Here is a 21,180-nt window from a genome sequence, read left to right on the forward strand (position 1 = left end):
CCCAGCCGCCGGAGGCACACCACCAGAACCTGGATAATTATGTACATTAATTTTTAATATTAGAAATCATTGGCACGAGGTTTTAGCAGCCGTTGATTTGAGAGGGTGCGTCGTTGGCGTTGGCATTTTCGTAGTTGACAATCTCGGCGACCTTCTCTGCACTAGCCGAGCTGGTGTCGAACTCATAAGTCATCCATTCTTTGGCCAGACGGCGAGCGAGCTCGATTCCGACCACTCTCTGGCCCATACATAGGATTTGAGCGTTGTTACTGAGAATACTTCGTTCAACACTGAATGAATCGTGAGCAGTTACAGCTCTGATGCCCTTGACTTTGTTGGCAGCAATGGCTACACCCAAACCAGTGCCGCAGATGAGAATAGCACGGTCCGCTTCTCCATTGGCGACTTTTTCAGCAGCAGCAATGGCAACTGAAGGATACGCTTTAGAGTCTTTAGAATGCTCGACACCGACGTCAATGACTTGACTGACGGATGGCAACTTTTCCAGGTCGGCCTTGATAGCGTTCTTGTAATCGCATCCAGCGTTGTCACAACCAACGACAATTTTGTATTGACGAGCCATTTTCGTTATTAGATTTTACTAGTGACGGTAGAGATACCTGGATGATAACTAGTCATCTCGGATCTGATAGCCATGACAATATAAATACAATATCACCAACCAGTTTATTACCCCCAAACTGATCCGGTTATTTAGAACGCATGCACAGGGGGGATGCCGTAATGGGTAGTCCCGGTGTCGCGCACGGGGTGGGGGTGGGGGCAAAACGCAAAAAGTAACTGTTATCTTTTACCGTGCCCCCAGCGCTATGCGTGTATTGGACTGGTTCTGGGGAGGGGGGGAGTGCTGCCTCCGGCGGCTGGGGCTCCGCCCCAGACCCCGTGGCTCCTCTCGCTGCGCTCGAGTCGGTTCCGCCAGTGGAATGGGCTACTATTAATCACCCTGCAAATTCTGTTAAACCCCTCCTCCACTAATTCCCCTCTTCTAAACCCTGCCCCACTGCCCCACTATTTTAGCCCCAATGCATGTTGCTCCCCCACTATTGAAGTATGGATTATCAGGAACCTAAATGACCGGGATTTCCTATTTGTGTCTACCGGCAACCCTTCACTATGTGAATCAGGTGAATCTTGGGAATCTTGGGATTCATGTAAATAGATAGATAAATAACCTTCAAATCATCGAATTGATCTGTCACCACTACAATGTCCACAAAACATTTTTTTCCTAATCAAAATGGACTGGTTGTAAGGGCTCTGAAAGGTGTCGCCTCTCAAAATCCTAGTTTGGGTGTATTGGAAAGTGACAAAGTCCTGTTCCATCTGGATCATGATTCTTCAAAAGTATCGCTACTTTCAGGAGGAGGCTCTGGTCATGAACCTGCTCATAGTGGATACGTTGGCAAAGGCATGCTGGCAGCTGCTGTGTGTGGTGATGTATTTGCCAGTCCAAATACAAAACAGATCATGAATGCTTGTAAAGTAGTTGGATCTGACGACGGATATATTTTCATTGTTACCAATTATACAGGAGACATGCTACATTTTGGTTTGGCATGTGAAAAGATTAAAAGTCATGGCACAAAGGTTGCTCTTATCAAGTCTGCAGATGATGTCTCAGTGGGGCGCACAATGGGTGGATCCGTCGGAAGACGTGGTTTGAGTGGTACCATTGTCATCAACAAGGTTCTCGGAGGAGCTGCTGAAGCAGGTTCTTCTTTCGAGGTGGTAGAGGAATTGGGCCATGCCATTGCCTCAAATATTGTGACGATTGGTGCTGGTTTAGACCATTGTCATGTACCAGGTAATTCTGAAGAGTTTGGTGGTTTGGGCCCTGAAGAATGTGAAATTGGTCTGGGTATTCATAATGAACCAGGCGTGACCAGACTGGACGAAATTCCTCCTATCGAAAGTCTTGTCAAGTCTTTACTGGGATATCTTTTAGATCAGTCAGATAGCGACAGGAGTTTTGTCAAGATCGAGTCCACCGACAAAGTGGCCTTGATGATAAATAATCTCGGCGGCCTATCTATAATTGAGCAGAATGCAATTGTAGAAGTTGTTCTGGATAAGCTGTCTTCGGAATATGGTATTGTTCCTATCAGGGTATTTGCTGGTCACTTTATGACCTCGTTAAATGCACCTTCTTTCTCAATCACTCTACTTAATATCACCCAGTCGGTGACAAAAGGAACCTCAGAATCAAAAATTATCGAGTATCTCGATGCACCTACTGATGCTGTGAACTGGCCAAGTAATCATTACAAGACATCTAGACCAATTGACCTGAAATCTCAAGTCAAATCACTGCCCAAGTCAGATGATAATGTCGAGAAACGAACTTTGGATTTGCTTGTTGATCCATCTGTGCTTGAATCTAAATTGAGAACCGCATCAAACAATTTAATCTCTGCTGAACCTGATTTGACGAAATGGGATACAAAGATGGGGGATGGAGACTGTGGTAAAACTCTTGAATCAGGAGCCATGGCTTTGCTGAGATCACTAGACTCTGGATTAGCTAGTCCTGGTTCTATTATTGATGTTCTAGAGAGGATTGTCGATATCACTGAAGAAAACATGGGTGGTACTTTGGGTGCTATTTTCGGTATTTATTTTGCCTCCTTCTCATCCTCCTTGAAACACATTGTCAGCACAAATCCTAATAGTGATGCACTTAAGATCTTGGCGCAATCGGCTAATGAAGCATTGGATAATTTGAGATTGCACACAGCAGCTAAAGAAGGTGATCGCACAGTTATGGATGTTCTAATTCCATTCTGTAAAGCACTTGTGAGCAATTATGATTTGAAAGAAGCCCTTGAGGAAGCGCATCAAGCGGCCGAAAAAACTAAAACACTCGTACCAAAACTTGGTCGCGCTACTTATGTTGGAGGAGTCAGTGAAATGACCGTGTTCCCTCCTGACCCTGGTGCCTGGGCCTTGTATGAGATCTTAAAAGGCATTTTATAACTTTATTTAACTCTATGAAATACGAAATACACTTAATACTAACTGAGCTTGGATCATTGATAAAATCTCTCGTTGGTCTAACCCCACAAAGCAAAGTTGTTGCCAAACGGCTCGAAACCCTTCAAAAATATCCGAACAAAATTTCAATTGTCCTTTGTAGCTTATTTCGCTTATTTCTATAGTACTATATATGTATCTAGACTCTGTTCCTATTAGGTAAGTATTTATAATGGCGAACTTAAGAGTCCCAAATGTTCCTACCTATAAAAGGGCCGATCTCCCCCCACATTCTATTCCACCGCCCTTGTACTGGTGGTTATATACCATATCAACCAAATCAAATAAAATGCCGGTAATTGGTGTATCTTTGAAGACTTATATGTCTATTAAGGACACAGTAAGCTTCTTTGAAGAGCTCAAGTCAATTGTTGCAACTAGTAAAGATGCTGGTGTGGAGTTCTTCGTTGCACCTGACATGGTGTCTCTAGGTAAGATTGGTGCATACATTCAGGAAAATGGACGCCGGGATGACTACCCTCAGTTGGCTGCCCAAGATTGTTTCTGGGAAGACCGTGGAGCATATACAGGGTCTGTATCTCCTAAATCACTGAAAGAATTGGGTGTTCAAATCGTCGAGGTCGGTCACGCCGAACGAAGGGCCATTTTCGGTGAGACTGACGAGATTGTTGCTAAGAAAGCAGAAGCTGCTTTCAGAAATGGACTTGTTCCTCTATTATGTGTAGGAGAGAAGGTTCACGATACTGTGGAGAATGCCATTGATGCATGCGTTACACAGCTGCGGGCTGTCACAAACGTTATTAGTCCCGACTGTCCACTTCTGGTAGCCTATGAGCCAGTGTGGGCAATTGGGAAAGAAAAGCCAGCTGATTCTGAATATGTTAGAGGGGTTGCTACTGGTATTAAAAAGGAATTGGCTGGTCGTGTGGGAAAGAGTCGAGTTTTGTATGGAGGCAGTGCGGGTCCTGGCGGTCTGTTCCAGTCCTTGTATCCTTGTGTAGACGGACTTTTCTTGGGAAGATTCGGTCACAAGCCGGCAAACGTCAAGGCTGTTTTATCTGAGGTTATTCAGGCAGCACAATCTGGCGCCAAGTAATATCCTATTATTTGATAATTTTTATGTTGATAGATATGTCAAAAAGGATTTAAAGTCATGTGTTATGAATAGATTTTTATTTTATCATTAATAAATATATACTTTCAATATTGACCAAAAACATTCTTTGGATTTGCCTGTCATGAGTGGTAGTAACGAAAAGTCCTGATCTGCGTGTCATGATAGCTTTTATTTTAGCATCAACAAATATACACTTTCAATATTGAACCAATTGATCTTATTGCTAATGATTATATTAGACCAAGAGATCTTTGATCTGTGTGTTATTAAATAGCTCTATCATTAAAAAATTACTACAGGCAAATCCGAAGACCGTTTGGTCAATATTGGAAATGTCATGAACGGTAGGAACGAAAAGTTCTAATCTGCGTGTCATGATAGCTTTTATTTTATCATTAATAAATATATTACACTTTCAATATTAAACTAAATGAAGCAATGAAGCAAGTCGTAAACTCGTTCAACAATTCGTTGGCTCGTCTGATTTTTCAAAAAATTTTGAAAATTTCCTCAATCAAGGTAGTGTTACTAGTGGGTTGTGGCGAATCAAATAGCATCATGCCGTTTTCATTGAGTCTGTTTCCAATGTCGTGAAATCCATCGCTCCGAGGCTCAGTTCCTGTGCTAGATGGCGACGTTTCATATTGGTTGTTCCCGACGCCCCCGTCAATCGTACCAGCTATGAACATACCGTAGATATCATCAACCTGTCTTCCTCGGATTTCACCAGCCAACCAGTCTCGAGTGGCTTCGTCAACTGAAGCCCGCCTGACCACCCCTAAGTCTTTTGTTGTGACATAAACCTTTGAATTGATGGTCAGGTCCACGTCAGGTTCTGATGCAGCAAGAGAGTCTAATGTTCGACTGTGCCATGAGATTCCTCTCCATATCGTCTCCATACGGTTGAGCGTTTGACGACATGTATTGTATGTCCTTTCAAGCTTGTAGATGGGCTGTGATTGGTACGGTGCTCTTAAAGAGAATCGGAGTGTTAGTGAAGCACATGCTGCCATAAAAATAGGTTGCGAGAGAAATGGATTTGCTAGAAATGAGTCCGGCTCAATCAGATCTGCAAATGTGACCATATCAGCAATGCTAATTGCTCCAGAACCTGTCAGCTCAGCATGTGGATATTGGTCTAGTCCAGTGATATCAAGCTGACACTTGGGATACACTAATGACGGTTGATGCACAGCAAGAACTAATGCTTGGTTCCAGATGTGTAATAGAAGGAATACGGGAGAACACTTGATTTTTGCAAAACATTGAAAGTTCTGCACATCAAACAACAGATCTGGAGGTAGATTGGTATAGAAGTCACTGACTTCTTGTTGAAATGCAGAGAACTTTTCAATCATGTCAATCTGGCTTCTGGACAGTGGATGCCCAATTTTACTATTATACATCAGCTTTTGAGCATCGCTTTCAGCACACGAGTTCAAATAATTCGATACCTTTCCAACTATTAACAATAGTTTACAGAGGTATGGAAACGGATCAGATCGAGACTTTCCATCAGAATCTTTGACCCATCTTGGCTGGAGTTCATATTCAATAACGGAGTCCGGTATAGTAGTAGCTCTACCAGTACCACATGATATGAGCCTGTCCAAACAAACAACAGACCAGAATACATTTCTAGAGAACCACGAGTCGGGTTCATTGGTATTTGCCTTTTGGAGACCCAGATCATAACACATACGAATAGCCATACCGGACCATGACCATAAACCCGAATCTCTATCATCGCCAAATTCACAGTATGCTATTAACAGAAGAGCAAAAACAATCTCCACACTGGGACATGACAAATGGGGAATAATCAATCGTTTAGCTGCTTCTGCGTACTTTTCGGCTAGTGAAATTTCATCAGTACCTTCGGTATTATCTTGAGATTTGTCATTCTCTTCGCCAATACTATCGTATTCTTTTCGAGAATTTGCTGCCATTCGTTCAGCCAACGATGCCATGGCGAACAACAGGCATTCGCTAATAACACCATCAGCCAGTCGCTCTTCAAAAATATCATGAGGTAAATAGGGTAGAAAGTTTGCCATTTTGTCATTAAACAACTTGTACAAGCTTTTGGGCGGCGGTGGCAGGTTTTCGGCGTAAGATTGTGCTTTAGTGTCAATTTGTTCTCGGACTGGTATCGTCGGTGACCTGCTGGACTTGCTGTACAAAGACTGTTTATCCTGGCGCTCTACAACAACATATTTACCACCATTATCTGGCTCGTCCGAAACAAGATTCACTGACAGTAATCTAAATGTTCCATCTTTAGGTGGGGCAATGGCAGTGGGACCCAACCATCTAAAATATGGCTGTCTTGTCATTTTGGTATGCAACTTTTTGTGACCTGAGCCCCTTCTTTGCTCCGGAGACTCCTCTGACTTCATATTACTTCCATGCCCATCATGTAATGTCGAGGATTTGGATGACCCTGCCAATTGCGACGATCCTGTCAACCTAGATGATTCAGAACCTGCCAACTGTACTTGTATATTGTTATTCTGAGGTTGCAAGCTTTCTGAGAGTTCTAGTACATCTTTCAAGTGCTCGTCTTTGCTAGTTTTACGACGCTTTGATCCTACCGTGCCGTTATAGTCGCTTTCACTGTAGTTGTTCGCGAGCTCCCTCTTTTGACTTGATTCCGCACTTTTGCCTTTTAGCCTAGTTGTTCGTGGATCCTTATAAATACATTGGATATTCTTCGACTTGCAAACATCACAGGGTTGAGTCCCTGAACATCTTCCCTATAGCAAAAGAGGTTAGTCCTGTCTCAAAATTATATGATCTGTTAACAGCTGAGAAGTAACCAGACGCCAGACCTAATAACATACTTTTCTCGCTTGACAAGCTAAGCAAGCGCTTTTCACTCGTTTGGGTCTGCCACCTGCAAGTTCATAACCAGGCTGACCTCTTAGGAAGGAAGAGTCGATAACAAATTTTATATTGGACATGATGTCAAGTCATATTTCGAGTGGTCTCATAACCGTCAGTGCGTTTAGGACTGCTTACCAAAGTGTGTATGTGCTAGATAAAGATGGACTAGCATAAATGTATGTATATCAAACCTGACCCCGCATCGGAAAAATGAATTCCCCCCACGGAACTGCAGAGGTCCCAATATATTAGAGTCAGGATAGTATTCCAAACTAGGAAGTGCTCTGATAATGATAGCCTAACGACATGCAAGACGGTGAGATGCGCATAAAAAGCAACGCTTTGACCCTGTCAGAATCAGATATTTCTTGAGTTGTTATAATTGAAGAATAATTTAGGAAATATCTTGTATATTTTGAAATATAATATCAGTCAAGAAACTTTGATGTTATTCAAAGTATGAGTTTTTCTAATGGCTCTGGTATCTCATGAGGGTGATGCTACTTTCTAGCGAGAAAATGTAACAATTGTGACCAGCCTCGAGAAAAATCTCTTCGATTTATCAATCCTGTAGAGATGAGACCGACTTACCGACTTGGTCATTCTTGGTATCATGCTTTCCGTCCGAACATATTTCGTCTTGTCTACTATCCCTATATTTGGTTGCTTATCATCCATCATCTTATAGAGCTATGACTGGTTTCATGAGTCCAAGTAGTTTCCAGATCTAAAGCCATGCGATACTCAATCGACTTGCTCTGCAACTCGTAAAGTAAAAATATATATATTCAGCCCTGTTTATAAAAAATGAGCATCTGCCGTTGCCAGGAATCGAGCCTGGGTTTCTTCGGCCACAACGAAGTGTACTAACCACTATACTACAACGGCGCGATATGGTCCGACCCCTACCACTGCCGCCAGGAGCTACCATTGCAGCCTTTTCCTTAATTTGTTGACCTCTTTTCTTGGCAGTGTATTTCTCGAGTAATGATGTAAATGTTCACTAACTTGATAGCTTTCTCGTTTGAGAACAAGTTAGATTTTTACCAGGTGTGGTTATATGCGTCTTCTTTAGACTGTATACTGCAGTCTCTGCCGAAATTTAGAGCTTTAGTGCCGGAATAGTATTTTAATCTTCGTCTAGATATGACAATAATTAAAATTCTAAGGACTGCTAAAACCCAACAGAAAAACGAGAGTCATAACTAGTGATTTCAGATTGATTCAGACATAATCGGCCATGATCCTAGTACCCCTGCAAAGCCGCGAACCACCGACTCAGTGGCTGGTCACATATACGGGACGCAAAAATTACCTGAATAGTGCTTAACAATGTGCATGAAATTTTTATTGAACAGTAGACTATTCCAAAAAAAAAAGAAGAACTGCCGTTGCCAGGAATCGAGCCTGGGTTTCTTCGGCCACAACGAAGTGTACTAACCACTATACTACAACGGCTTATTTTTGATTTGAAAACGTTACAGCAGCATGTGAGTCTAAACCCTACCCCTAGAATCCCTAAAAAATTTGCAATATTTTCAGTAAAATTAGAATTATAGAGAGCATGGGCTGTGGAAATCCCCTCAAAATCAACCAATAACATGTGACGTACTAACAAATTTAATTTCTTATATAAGTGGCATCAATCTGCTGTAGCGATGGACCAAGCGCCAAACGGAGTTTGTTACGATATGTGACCTTGTTTTCCAATTGCAAAGGATTATGTTCAAAATAAACTGTGTGGAGGTTTGGAAGCTTACCGAGCTCATCTTCAACATTCTTGAAACTGCTGATTTTATTACGCGAGGCCCAAAATTCTTCTAAATTGACCAGGCCTCGAAGATTAGTGAGTTCGGAAATCCGGTTAGATGACACGTCCAATGTCGTTAATTTGGTATTATTATCAAGTCCCTCAATCTTTTCAATGCCATTATCCGAGATATACAACTCCTCTAAACTCTCCAACTCCTCCAATCCCTCAAGCTTCACAATTCTATTTGCTTGAATCGACAAAATCTTCAACTTCTTGAGATGGCCTAAATTTTCAAGTTTGGTGATTTTATTTTTACCCAGCCACAGCTGCTCCAAATTTACCAATCCGTCCAGATTCTTAATCTCCCTAATTTTATTAGCACCGAGCTCTAAGTTTGTGATATTCTTGAGTTGATCTAATCCCACTATCTTGCTGATTTGATTCTGACAAAGATATAATGAAGACAAACCAGTGAGATGATCCAAATGTTTGATATGCTTAATATTGTTGAAACTTAGGTCTAAAGTCGTCATTTTGGGTGTGAAGTGGTCCAAATGTCCAACATGTGTTAATCGGTTGTCGTACAAATCAAGTTCCTCAAGATCTTCAGGTAGGTCTTCTAATCCATCCATTGATGATATAAGGTTTTGACGAAAGCAAATAGACTGAAATGTTAGTTGCTGGCAATGTCGGTATTGCTATAAACGCCATGGAAACACTTAGCCAAATGAGTATACAGCAGTGCACCACCATAGGACAAAAAAAGAAGCCAGCTTCTTACTCAGTACTTACCTTGAGTTTCGAAAGTCGCCCTACACCCAAAGCTCGGATGGATCTGATCTTAAGATGGCTTACATCAACCTCCTAAACATTTCGTTAGATTTGTCATTCCACACAAATATGTAATTACACTGTAACCAGTTTTATTTCAGTATCACACTCACCTCAGCATCGCTGGCATATTCATCAAGCACGTCTAAAACAGAGTTAGTTACCCCGTCCGTCTGCCCATTTTTCTAATAAACCCTGGTACGAAACCCTTCGTCGGAACAATATTTACAACCACATTTCTATGAAACTTACCTTCATCATTATCTAGTTGCTCACCCTCAATGTATTCTGTTTGTCTGTTTACCACGTCGGGGTCTTGTGGTCCAGCAGCAACTTCGCCGTTTGAAAGGGGTTGGTCTGATACAAGTGGAACTGGTTCTTCCTCATCAGTGTCTACAACTGAAAGGGTATCTTCATCTTCAGTACTATGCTGATTCTCAATAGTAGCTTCTGGAGGGCACGTCATAATACAATTATTGCTAATTCAATGGTTCAGGCTCAGTTCGGTAAAATAATTGTAATAAATGTTTATTTTTGGCGAATACTCGTGCATGTTTCAGCAAATGCTCTTATCAGTATGGGGCTAGGGCATCTGGATCAATCACGCTGACTCAACTAGCGTCTGGAACGGGAGTGAGACTTGTAAGAGAATGACTTATCAATAAGAGACTGACTATGGGTAGAAAGGTGAATTGGCGGTTACTTTAATTATGAAACCTGAATATCAGCCTATTTTTTTTTTTTTTAACTATTTTTGATTTTTGTTGGTATATTGCTTGGAGTATTATTTGGAGCTCAAGATGTTAGACCCTTGATAAGATCACAGACTTGCATCCAGACAGATTCCGAGGGTAATATATTTACTGATACTCCTCCTGGTTCTATTATTTTTCTACCAAGCTATTATTTGTTTGGATATGCTGCAAAAAATCACGATGCGTGAAATGTAGGGGAATGAAGAACTACAAGGTATTAGTTATATTATTTACCAATTAACAACGTCGGGATGCCAGCCAAATGTAACAAGATGTATGAGTGTGTATAATAGTGACTCTCGTAAGCTCTATTTGAGGTTATTAGTACATACGAATGGGCCAACCGACACTCATTGTATTATAATTGGCCAATACCCATCGAAATATCCTCCCAAAACAATAATAGAGGGCTTGATTATTCCACAGTATTTGGGTCGTTATATAGCACATACTATTCCTACTGAGATCCGCTTGCCTCTATTTCCAGGTAATAACTCTGGATTTAACGGTTATCGATAAAGTCTATGGATTATATTTGGAATCGTCTGGATTCGTTTCGTCGAGAAATCATGGAAATTGTGAGGACTCTCCATTGGGGTTTTACTTTTACACTGATGTGAATCTCTACGACAAATTCAGACTGGAGGTTGACAATTGGAATTCTTAACAAGACAATTAAAAAAATCCTTCGTCGGGTTGTTATAAATAATGTGTGATTGAGATTTCCCAAAAGAAGACGAGATTTATTCCAGTTCAACGGTAGCGCTACAGGTTAACATGCTTTATCGTACATGAAGACGCATTATCTCTTGCCAATCACTTGCATACCCTATTTTTGTAGTACCATTCCACAATAGTGTCAAGTACGCCATATTATTCACAAAAAAAAACAAGATTTTGAGACTAAGACTGGTAAATTTTAATACCGTATATCGCGAACTAAATAGAGCGGACAGTACAAACCTCTTCCATGGTTTTGTATGGTGCAACTTGTGAGGGCAAAGCACTCTTCCAGCCAATTCTTATAGTAGTGTATCCTCTATACATAATCGAAATATTCATAGGGCCATGACTTACAGAAAGAATTGTTTAATTGTTGTGGGGACTTCAAATTCAATTAAGTTCCTGTACAATCGTACAATGGGCAAATGATTTTTCCGCAAATGGACGTGCATCGAATAAGCTGGTTAAGAGAAAACCATTTTTCGCGGTAAACGACTTATATAGCAATTAGAACAGAGGGGCAGAGAAACGTAACGGAATGACACATGTCAGTTTAAGGAGAGATAAGTTAATTTAATTACAAAGACCGACTGGAGCCAGTCTGTTACATACAGGTAAGAGACAGTTTAAAAGAGACCTACCAGGCTAGAGCCTCTATTGTGGCCCTATCCACGACAGGTCCCCATGAAAACTTTATAGATATCTTAACGAGCTGCAGAACATGTTAGTAAATGTGTCTCGAATCAAAAACAAGCTGGCTTCTCCGTGCACCTCTTCATCTACTCTTCACCCCAGTCCCACAGTACCATAGAAATACTACAAAGACAACTATGAGCTTAACTAGGAAATCGCACGGAGCCAGACCCAGCGAAACGAGCGAAGCGAGCCAGGGGGTCTGGGGCGCAGCCCCAGCCGCCGGAGGCAAATCCTTCTCCCAAAGTGACAGATGCTACTTACCCTCAGGTTGGGCCAAGATATATTGGACAGCATCGCTGACGGACTTGATCTCGTCGGACTCAGCACTGTCAATGTTAGTATCATTCATCAAACACAATTCGAGATTCATATTCTGGTTCAAGATCTCAAAAAGCCAATATAGAGGCAATAACGAACCGAACTCCGATTAAACAGGTAGTCAAAACCTATGTACTGGTAAACAGCAACGTTAGACCGCAGACAGTAGAACTTACTCAGGGATCTCAATGCCGAATTCCTCCTCAACAGCAACAATGACCTCGACGGTGTCGAGACTGTCTAAACCGAGCTCGGTAGAGAAGTTGGCAGTAGGAGTGATCTTAGAAGCGTCCTCGATCTTGTCGAAAGCACGGAAGACCTTGATGATTCTGTCCTCAACGTCCTTTTGGTTCAATCCACTGGCACTGGCAGAGTAGGATCTAGACATGGCCAGCATGTTGACAAAGGCGGGTCTGCGAACAGCAGCGGATCCAGCAGCGCGACAAGTGACAGCAGCACTGGCTCTCTTAGCAATCAATGAAGCGTTCATACGAAACATATTTGTGGTTGTGTATTATTAGATTTTTCCGTGTATTGTGGAAAGTCTCGAATTAACTCTCTATCACTACTGTACAGGCCCTCTTCACCAATTTCAAATTCATCACATTTATAATTTTCGCACACCAATCAGACGTACTGAATAGCGCCGTGCGTCATGCACCGGCCTCGTCCCGGGCTGGACCCTGAATCTTGGGAGGGGGGCCTGCCTCCGGCGGCTGGGGCTCTGCCCCAGACCCCGTGGCTCCTCTCGCTTCGCTCGAGTCGGTTACGGGGGGTCATAGGGTGGAATTTGTTTTGTGTTTCAGGGGTTGATTGGTCCTGGTTGGTAAGTTTATTTTGTCAGAAGCTCCGTCGGGCGGTACAATACAGTGAAATTTCAATTTCTTTTGACTGATTTCATAATCGAATTGTGATTGATCTCGTTTTTTTTATATTGAGATAAAGAAAGCTGCTATGAAAAGTGAATTGTAGCTTCTTCAAAAGGCTTCAATAGTTTAAAACCTGTGATAGCTGGAATCACGTGCCGGAGGGTCGCTCGTTTGCTTCTGCCGCATGTGGAGATCGCCTGGCTCGAGATCTTATTAAAGTCCCCGGACAAATCCAACCCGTTGTTTGAGACTCAATTTGACTTTTATCGATTCAATTCATTTAATTTCTCAATTCCGTTATAAACAATGCCCGCTCCTTTGATTTTTGGCTACGATACTTCTGACAAAGTCCATGCCGCTGTCGGCGACTTTATTGTCAAAATTCAAAATGAGGCCCTGGTGACCGAACCATACTTCAATGTTGCTGTCTCAGGCGGAAGTCTTATCAAGGCTCTTCGCAATGGTCTTATTAACCGTTCCGATGTTCAATGGTCTAAATGGTGAGTGCAATTATATACAGAATTTCGGTAAATTTTCATCTGAAGCTGTGGATAGATCTCCTCAAAATGGGCTAGATCCGATATCGGAGATGCAGGAAATGAGGACAAAATGTTCACTAATATTGGACTCGAATTCTGGTAGAAACAATAATGGGGACATACTAACGTATTCAATAGGAAGATTTTCTTTGCTGATGAAAGAATTGTGCCTTTAAATCACGAAGATTCCAACTACGGAGGTCTCAAAAAGGAGCTTCTCTCTCATTTGAATCCTGATACCCATGGAGCACCTGAAGTGTACACTTTGGATGAGAGCATTCCATTTGATGCGGACTCTGAGTTGTTTTCGACTAGCTATTCAAAGTTGTTGGTGAGTCAATTGGGCGAAAAACCAGTTCTTGACTTGATTCTGTTGGGTTGTGGCCCCGACGGACACACCTGTTCTTTGTTCCCTGGCCACAAACTCTTGAACGAGAATGAGAAGATTGTTGCCAGTATCGATGACTCTCCCAAGCCTCCTCCAAGAAGAATTACTCTTACCAAGAAGTCCCTCGGATTTGCCAAACGCATTGCATTTGTCGCCGAGGGTGCAGGTAAAGCCCCAGTCCTCAAGGAGGTGTTTGAGCAACCCGAGAAGGGACTTCCTTCGACCCAAGTCAATGAACTGGCCAAGGAACCTGTCTTCTGGTTCGTCAATCTGCCTGCCATCGAAGGTGTTAATGTAGTCAATTCTGCCTAAAAATACACACGTAACCACCACACAAACCCCGCTTGCCGGGCACCCCCAAACGACGACTCGAGCGAAGCGAGAGGAGCCACGGGGTCTGGGGCAGAGCCCCAGCCGCCGGAGGCATACCCACCCGACAAAGATCACTTTAAAAAATAAATAAATAAGAAATAAATAAAACGAGATTCAAGTGTCCAGCTTGCGTAGAGCTTGAGTGATGCTTTGAACGCCGACCTTACCATCATGACTGATGAGAGTACTGACAATGGCTCCCAGATCGTAGGTAGGGAATTTTTGGTGTCGAGAGAGCACTTGGTACGCTTGGCTACAAGTTACAGTCATTCCAAGCTTCTCTGGTGGTACCTCCGAGCCAGCAGACACATTTGACAGACTGGTGCAAAAGAGCGTGCTCATAGGATCAGAAAGACATTGAGTACATGATCCGGGGTTAGTGGAAATCCCAGTTGGTGTGATTAAAGATGGGTTTGAAGATGATGGGACGTTCTGTTGGTACGGAGGAGGTCGACTAGTAACTGAACTGACTGGAGGAAGCGACACAGACGATGGCGAGGAAACAGTTGTACTATTGTTGAAGTGTCTAGTTCCTTTTGGTGACATTGAAAAGGAACCCCTTGATTCACTAGAAATAGCACCATTCGAACTAGAGGTGGTGCTTGTAGTGGTAGGAGTAGTAGTTCGGCCCTCGCGTTCATCAGCACAAAGACAGGGGCTTTCATCTGAACAGAATCCACAGGGATTCGCATGGGCACTGGTCTTAGCATCGGCTTCTTCGACAGCGTTAAATCCAGTATTCGACAACCCGACCTCAAAAGGACTTGTACCTTCGCTGGTCTCAGATACAAGTTTGCTGTTAGCAGGGATCTCTGTCCCCGTAGTAAGTGTGATTTGGGCAGGTTCACCCAATCTCTTGAATTTTTTAACAATAGGGTTGGTGGTTCCATTATTACCCACTCGTCTGGGTGACCGTTTTAATGGCACTGCCTTAACAGGGCTGAAATGATCAAACTGAGCTAATGCAGAAGGATGATGAGTATGCCGAACAGCAGACTGTAAAGACCGTGATCCAGAACCGTTCTCAAGAGTATTCAAATCCGTTTCGCCTGGCAGCAGACCATTTCTGCTGGCGTGACCATTAATCTGGCTGTGAGTATGGACATTATTATGGACATCAACATGTGCTTGAGCAGAATGTTCATTGTGATCGTGATTTCCACTATGGTCGTGATGGGGGCCGTAGTTGTGAGTACGATTATGACTATGGTTATGTCTCTGGCTTTCTAACTTTTCAGTTATAACATCCTGTTCATGGACATGAGTACGAGAACTTCCTGCTTTGAGACCCAAGTCCTCACATACACACCCGCCCTCTCGATCACAGAACCCACAATCGGAAGACGCTTCAAGCGGTGCATCATTCGACTGGTTCAACAACCGTACTCCATCCCAAACCTCCTCTTGTCTTGGTTCTACTGTGCCTTCTACTATGCCTGACTTAGATACAGATACAGTTGGGACGTTTGAAACAGGACTTCCACTTCGACTTGTGGACCTAAACTCGTCGACTAGGTTCCTCAGTTCGTCATTTTCTTTGCGAGACTTTTCCAGCTGTTCACGCAGTGCGGTAAACGAGTCACCACTTCCATTTTCTCCACCAGCACCAGCAGCTACCGCCCGTTTCTTTGCACCCTCCTTCGACCCTGGCTTTCTCCCGGGCTTGGGTCGCGGCGGAACGACCCATTTCTTGGACGTCACGAGTCCGGTCGGTCTCTCTGGTTTACTGAGCCGTGGCACCAGTCGTGGGCCTCCGAAATCCGCCGGTTCAGGCTTCGCCGTCCCAGCAGGCGCTATTGGATGTGCCATTTCTCTCTTCTTCTCGATTTTCTGACTAACAAAAACCTTCCAGTTCACCAACATTTCGAATTTGAACCCGACATGCAGCCGCACATGCAGGGCATTGGGACCCTGCCTCCGGCGGCTGGGGCTTCGCCCCAGACCCCACTGCTCCTCTCGCTGCGCTCGAGTCGTTTTGTCGAGGGTCCTAGCAATCTCCTAGGAAGCAGGGACTACGGGGTCTGGGGCGGAGCCACAGCCGCCGGAGGCAGAGGTGGGGATTACGAGCTCGTTGGGATTAAATACTACAGGAAAAATTAAAAAAAGAGCTATTAAAGAGTGAGCTAGAGCTCAAGTGGTGGCACAAGGACCTCGTATGGGATGGTGACGCTGGCAGGGTCCTGGTCATTCTTTTCCATGTGGAGTATAACAGAGAGTGTGCCAGGGAGGTCGGGGTAGAGTGTTTCGCGGGAGTTGGAAACGGGAGGTTCACCAGTGGAGTTGATTTGTCCGGCTCGTCTGGCTTGTCCCTGACCGTGAGTGGCAATGATACTGCACCAGTTACGTCTGGGGAGCAGACGGTCATTGTTTCGATGACTGTTGTCCACGTCTACAGGGAAGATTTTAACCATATCTTCATCGGTATCGCTTCCGAAGTGGTGGATCTTGTTTCGTTTGTTCAGGAAATCAGCAAGCTTATCTGGTGGAGGGGTGTTAACAATGGCAGATGAGATGATGTTGAGCATGTGACGATAATCTTTCTCAGGGGGTACAGGCTTGCGGGAGTAGAATCGTCCCACTCCAGCAAGGTGCACATCGCCTCCTAGAATAGTGATTCGCACACCGGTCGATTTACTGAAGGCCTGCATTCGGCTGACAAACTCGTTACGCTCTTTTTTGTGGTGTCGTGCACACCAGTGATCGTCGAGATCGTCGAGGATCTCAATACCGTCGTCAAACTCGTTGGAAAGACCCGAGAAGTATCCCTTACGAGTCAGCATCTTAAGAGGCATCAAAAGGTCACTGGTAAGAATTCTTTCTAACCAAACCATACGGGGATAAGCAATAGGCACACCCAACATGATCACCAGGTGCTTGATTTGCCCATTTGACTGCTTTACTTCGTGGTTTATCCGACTAAACATGGCGTCGTATGTGGCATCTTCACACACCTGATGGTGACTTCGCTCAGTTCTACAGTCAAGTCCATAAAATGCAATAGACTGGCCAAGTCTAGCATATACAGAACGCGCGTGTTCACCCATATAAGGACCGGGACGTGGACTCATGACCCACGATGGCTCCTTAGAAGTCGGCTCTTCTGGAGCAACACAGTGCTGGAATAACAAATAATATTTAAAAGCAGCTCTACCAATTCCGGAGAAATGTGGTGATTTCATAATACCATCGGTATAACTGCCGAATCCATCGATAATATCGTGATCATCGAAAATATTAATCATAGGGATTTTAGCTAACGCCTTTGGCCAGCCAGGCTGTAGGGTTCTGCCATGAGGGCCGTAGAAATAACCCAAACCAAACCAAGAAATATAATGCCACAAATAAAACTGATCAATTTCGGCCTTTTCTTCCGGTTGCATAGGAGCAGTTCTCTTTTTGAACGGGTTCTTCTCCTCAGACCATTTCTTAACTGACTCAGTAGCTATTTTGACCTTGTCGCAGTACAATTGATCACCTCCACCTAGCATGACGTGGAAATGGTATTTATTTTCATGCTGTTCCAGCACGTCGTTCCAAAGCTGGCCCTTGAACTTTTCAGGTGCCACGCCAAGACTGAATCCATTACACGAATAGAACATGATATTCATATCCTGATTTCTACTAGGAATGTAGAACGTTTCAGTAGGTGATGGTGACGACGAACCCAATGAATCTGAACCTGCATTGATGGAATATGTGACTCTTTGCTCTGAATCAATCAAATTCAAATTCAGATCAAACCGCCAAAAACTGACTCCATACTCTCCGTATATTTTGTTGGATTCAACTGTAGTTGTATTACCATGGCTTGCACTGCCACCATTGAGAGCACTGCCTTCAACACCAGTATTAGCACTGGCACTAGGGTCAACTAATGGCTCGATCGTCACATTAAGAAAAGGAGGAGTCGAGTAATCAGAAGTGGCATCATTTGTAACAATCATAATCGATCCTCTCCAAATATCCTGCTGAGTATCGTTCATACCCCAGTATCTCACCAAAGGACCACACTTGATATCAATTGCAGGGCTACCAATAGGCTGAGTCTTGGGCAATTGAGGATCGGGTCTCTTGAACACATTTGTTTCATTATTGCCAATATTAGGAGTACTCGCCGAGTGATTCTAAACTATAGTTAGCACGTATACCAAACAAAAAAAAGACCCCAAAAACCCTACATGATCACATGTCGCGAGACGCAGGGTTTCTGCTGGTAGTCTCCACACTCCACACTCAATTAATTCTACATTTCATCCTACGATTCATTCCAGCTCCAACTTCTTTCTAATTCTCGAACATTGAGAAACACATGTGCCAATTGACTACCAGCAACAACTATTCACGGCACGTATCCATTGCAAATGAGATGTGATCTCACTTCACGGTACCTACCAAAGCACGATCGGAATCAGCTTGACCCTGGCCACCAAGGCCATTTGTACTTTTCGTCTGTCTCACTTCAGACATATCGAGCCAGTTTTTTTTTTCTTAGTTCTAATTCCGACGTAACTAAAACTTGAACAAAATCTGTGCACAATAATATATCAAGAAAATATTTGAAGACAAATAAAATAATATGCACAAAAGCATCGACGCCCTAGTCTCTTTATAATGGTGTTTATTTTGTTTCCTATTCGATAGAGAACATTCAGCCCCGCCATTTTAAAGTTTACCTGCACATATTCCCGGTCGCGAATAGGGTATGCACATGATACGGGCTTCTACTGCCAGCTTCCCATGGCTTCTTTACAGCTTCTCAGCCACACCAGTGCTCTGACTAGCCTTATATGAAACCGCATATCTGCCGACTTCGAAAAAAAAATTAAGGTTACAGCCACGGCAGGCTGAGTCACTCTTTGATTAAAGTGTCTGTCTGATGACGATAGCATGCGTCAGACGCAGGGGGCAGGTGCATATCCTCGGTGTGATATGTGCCTCCGGCGGCTGGGGCTCTGCCCCAGACCCCGTGGTGCTCGCTTCGCGAGCAACTGGGGGGAGTCCCTGACGGGCCTGGGGAGTGTGTAATGTGACAGAGGGGTTAAAAGAGCCTGCCAACCCGCGTAACGACTCGAGCGAAGCAAGAGGAGTAGCGGGGTGTGGGACGGAGCCCCAGTCGCCGGAGGCATTGATTCATATTAAATTAGTAGAATACACAGCAATTAATTAGTGCTAGCAATAAATAGTGAGCGTAGGTAGTGGGTTAGCAGCTGCGAACGGCGCTGAGGTAGTAGGAGGATCGCAGGAACTTCTGGAGCGAGTCTTGGGACATCATTTTCACGGCGAGCTCGCGGGCTTTTTCGAGGAGTGGTTCCATGCGGTCGACAAGTGCTGATGTCTCGTGCTTGTTGTTGTTATTCTTGTTGTCGTTGGTTAGGGATTGGTTTGTGGTCATTTCTTCGATAATCATGCGTTTAATTTGTGCGTCGATGTTGAGGCCGTAGGGCGCTCGCGGCGAGAAGTATCGTCCCAGGACCCCATATATGGCTGACAGGATGGTTGTGCTATAACTTTCAATTGGCTCTTTATCGTTGGGAAGCTTTTTGAGGAGTTTGAGATGCTTGTACATGTCGCTGATCTTCTCCATGTCTTTGTAGAAAAGGAGGTTTTCTTGGCAGAGATTTTCTTCGAGGTATTCTCGAAACAGGTGGCACATGGCTGGATCACTGAGGATCATTTGCAGTGTGATGGCTGATGTGTTAGTATTATTGTTACGACCGGGACTGCTGTGTTTAGAGTTTGATACCTCGTCAGACTCGTCGTCTTCGTCCATTACAAACGAAGATCCTGGGGTATAAAATTCATCCTCTTCATATTCCTCAGTCTGCTCAACTTGACTTTTGTGTCGGAAAAAATGATCTCTGTCCCAAAACACCATTCTACGACCTCTATCAGATAGTTGGTAATACGCCTGCCTAGAAACAACGATATTATCTGAGGATCCTGAAATCGACGGTTCAAGTGTTATTGGTTCCAACAGCTTGTATTTTAGAAACAGACTTGCTAACGCAAAAGATTCAGATGGCTTGATAGTATCAGTGCAATCACTCAACCACTGTACAGCTGCTTTACCACTGACACAGAAATCAACAGATACTCTAGACTTTCGTTTGTCATAGAACTCTCTAGTTTGATGGAGACGCACTCCTTTGGAAGACACATAGTACTGCATCAGCGAGTCGGAATCTGGGTGTGTGAAATATCTATGAGCATAAGGTGATACTCTTTGATCCATGTTTCCAGTTTCAAAAATTAAAGATATAGGTGAATGAAGAGACAGCTCCACCTTTTGGCCATATATGCGAGACAAATTATTAATGGCAATTTCGTCAGGTGGGTTTGAGGCATCGTAAGTATTAGGTGACGGGCCCATGAACCTCTGAAACAACAATTTGACGATACCTTCTGATCTCATAATTTCTCCCGTGAGATGGTGACGATCAAGACAGATACATTGCATCGAGTTATATTCTGAGAGCAGCATCTCTGACACATTGTCATTAGAAATACCGTTTCTGCGGCAATAGCGCTCAACAAAGTGGAATCCCTTTGCAGTCGGTTGTAACAGAACCGATGCTTTAATAGTCTCTCTTGTACGAGATCCAGGGCAATGAAGTAATTTGGCGGTTAAAAACTTGTCCAGAAAGTATTCCCCATTATCAGGAATGCCGCATTTGATTATCGTCACAGTAGATCCATTATCCACCGAGATGCTCATGTTCTTCATAGCCTTCAAAGCATCGCTCACAGAGAAACTAAAAGGAAAACTCCTTGCAAAAAACAAAGACGGTTCCTTTTGAGGCTTGCTAGACAGCCGAAGCGACAATACCATAAGCACAAATAAGCTCTCCAGGTCCTGGGCATTGCATTTATGGCTCGCTTGGAATTCGACTGTATTCAGGCCGACCATTAGCATTCAAAAAA

At 43.6% G+C, this 21,180-nt stretch overlaps 9 protein-coding genes and 2 non-coding genes across 11 annotated transcripts; 2 read left to right on the forward strand and 9 right to left on the reverse strand.

Annotated features, from left to right (window-relative positions):
• Positions 1-82: 82 nt before the first annotated feature.
• AWJ20_2309 (uncharacterized protein) lies at positions 83-583 on the reverse strand (the record flags this gene model as incomplete). The annotated part of the gene is made up of 1 exon (XM_018879247.1): positions 83-583. One exon carries the CDS (start codon positions 581-583, stop codon positions 83-85), a length of 501 nt encoding a protein of 166 aa, XP_018737181.1.
• Positions 584-1,227: 644 nt separating this feature from the next.
• On the forward strand, positions 1,228-2,994 carry DAK1 (Dak1p; the record flags this gene model as incomplete). The annotated part of the gene is made up of 1 exon (XM_018879249.1): positions 1,228-2,994. The coding sequence occupies one exon, from the start codon at positions 1,228-1,230 to the stop codon at positions 2,992-2,994; it is 1,767 nt and encodes a 588-aa protein (XP_018737182.1).
• Positions 2,995-3,340: 346 nt separating this feature from the next.
• Positions 3,341-4,108, forward strand: TPI1 (triose-phosphate isomerase TPI1; the record flags this gene model as incomplete). Its single annotated transcript, XM_018879250.1, has 1 exon — positions 3,341-4,108. One exon carries the CDS (start codon positions 3,341-3,343, stop codon positions 4,106-4,108), a length of 768 nt encoding a protein of 255 aa, XP_018737183.1.
• Positions 4,109-4,617: 509 nt separating this feature from the next.
• On the reverse strand, positions 4,618-6,465 carry AWJ20_2312 (uncharacterized protein; the record flags this gene model as incomplete). Its single annotated transcript, XM_018879251.1, has 1 exon — positions 4,618-6,465. One exon carries the CDS (start codon positions 6,463-6,465, stop codon positions 4,618-4,620), a length of 1,848 nt encoding a protein of 615 aa, XP_018737184.1.
• Positions 6,466-7,831: 1,366 nt separating this feature from the next.
• Positions 7,832-7,903, reverse strand: AWJ20_2313 (the record flags this gene model as incomplete). The annotated part of the gene is made up of 1 exon: positions 7,832-7,903. It is a non-coding gene; the product is annotated as a tRNA-His (tRNA).
• A 498-nt stretch (positions 7,904-8,401) lies between these two features.
• Positions 8,402-8,473, reverse strand: AWJ20_2314 (the record flags this gene model as incomplete). The annotated part of the gene is made up of 1 exon: positions 8,402-8,473. It is a non-coding gene; the product is annotated as a tRNA-His (tRNA).
• A 162-nt stretch (positions 8,474-8,635) lies between these two features.
• SDS22 (Sds22p) lies at positions 8,636-9,400 on the reverse strand (the record flags this gene model as incomplete). The annotated part of the gene is made up of 1 exon (XM_018879252.1): positions 8,636-9,400. One exon carries the CDS (start codon positions 9,398-9,400, stop codon positions 8,636-8,638), a length of 765 nt encoding a protein of 254 aa, XP_018737185.1.
• Positions 9,401-12,263: 2,863 nt separating this feature from the next.
• ACP1 (Acp1p) lies at positions 12,264-12,590 on the reverse strand (the record flags this gene model as incomplete). The annotated part of the gene is made up of 1 exon (XM_018879253.1): positions 12,264-12,590. The coding sequence occupies one exon, from the start codon at positions 12,588-12,590 to the stop codon at positions 12,264-12,266; it is 327 nt and encodes a 108-aa protein (XP_018737186.1).
• A 1,783-nt stretch (positions 12,591-14,373) lies between these two features.
• On the reverse strand, positions 14,374-16,068 carry AWJ20_2317 (Myosin-Vb; the record flags this gene model as incomplete). Its single annotated transcript, XM_018879254.1, has 1 exon — positions 14,374-16,068. One exon carries the CDS (start codon positions 16,066-16,068, stop codon positions 14,374-14,376), a length of 1,695 nt encoding a protein of 564 aa, XP_018737187.1.
• Positions 16,069-16,382: 314 nt separating this feature from the next.
• AWJ20_2318 (uncharacterized protein) lies at positions 16,383-18,242 on the reverse strand (the record flags this gene model as incomplete). The annotated part of the gene is made up of 1 exon (XM_018879255.1): positions 16,383-18,242. One exon carries the CDS (start codon positions 18,240-18,242, stop codon positions 16,383-16,385), a length of 1,860 nt encoding a protein of 619 aa, XP_018737188.1.
• Positions 18,243-19,459: 1,217 nt separating this feature from the next.
• SST2 (GTPase-activating protein SST2) lies at positions 19,460-21,088 on the reverse strand (the record flags this gene model as incomplete). Its single annotated transcript, XM_018879256.1, has 1 exon — positions 19,460-21,088. The coding sequence occupies one exon, from the start codon at positions 21,086-21,088 to the stop codon at positions 19,460-19,462; it is 1,629 nt and encodes a 542-aa protein (XP_018737189.1).
• Between the last annotated feature and the right edge of the window lie 92 nt (positions 21,089-21,180).

This window comes from Sugiyamaella lignohabitans, chromosome B (assembly GCF_001640025.1).
Source record: "Sugiyamaella lignohabitans strain CBS 10342 chromosome B, complete sequence".
In the NCBI taxonomy this organism is placed as follows: Eukaryota; Fungi; Ascomycota; class Dipodascomycetes; order Dipodascales; family Trichomonascaceae; genus Sugiyamaella; species Sugiyamaella lignohabitans.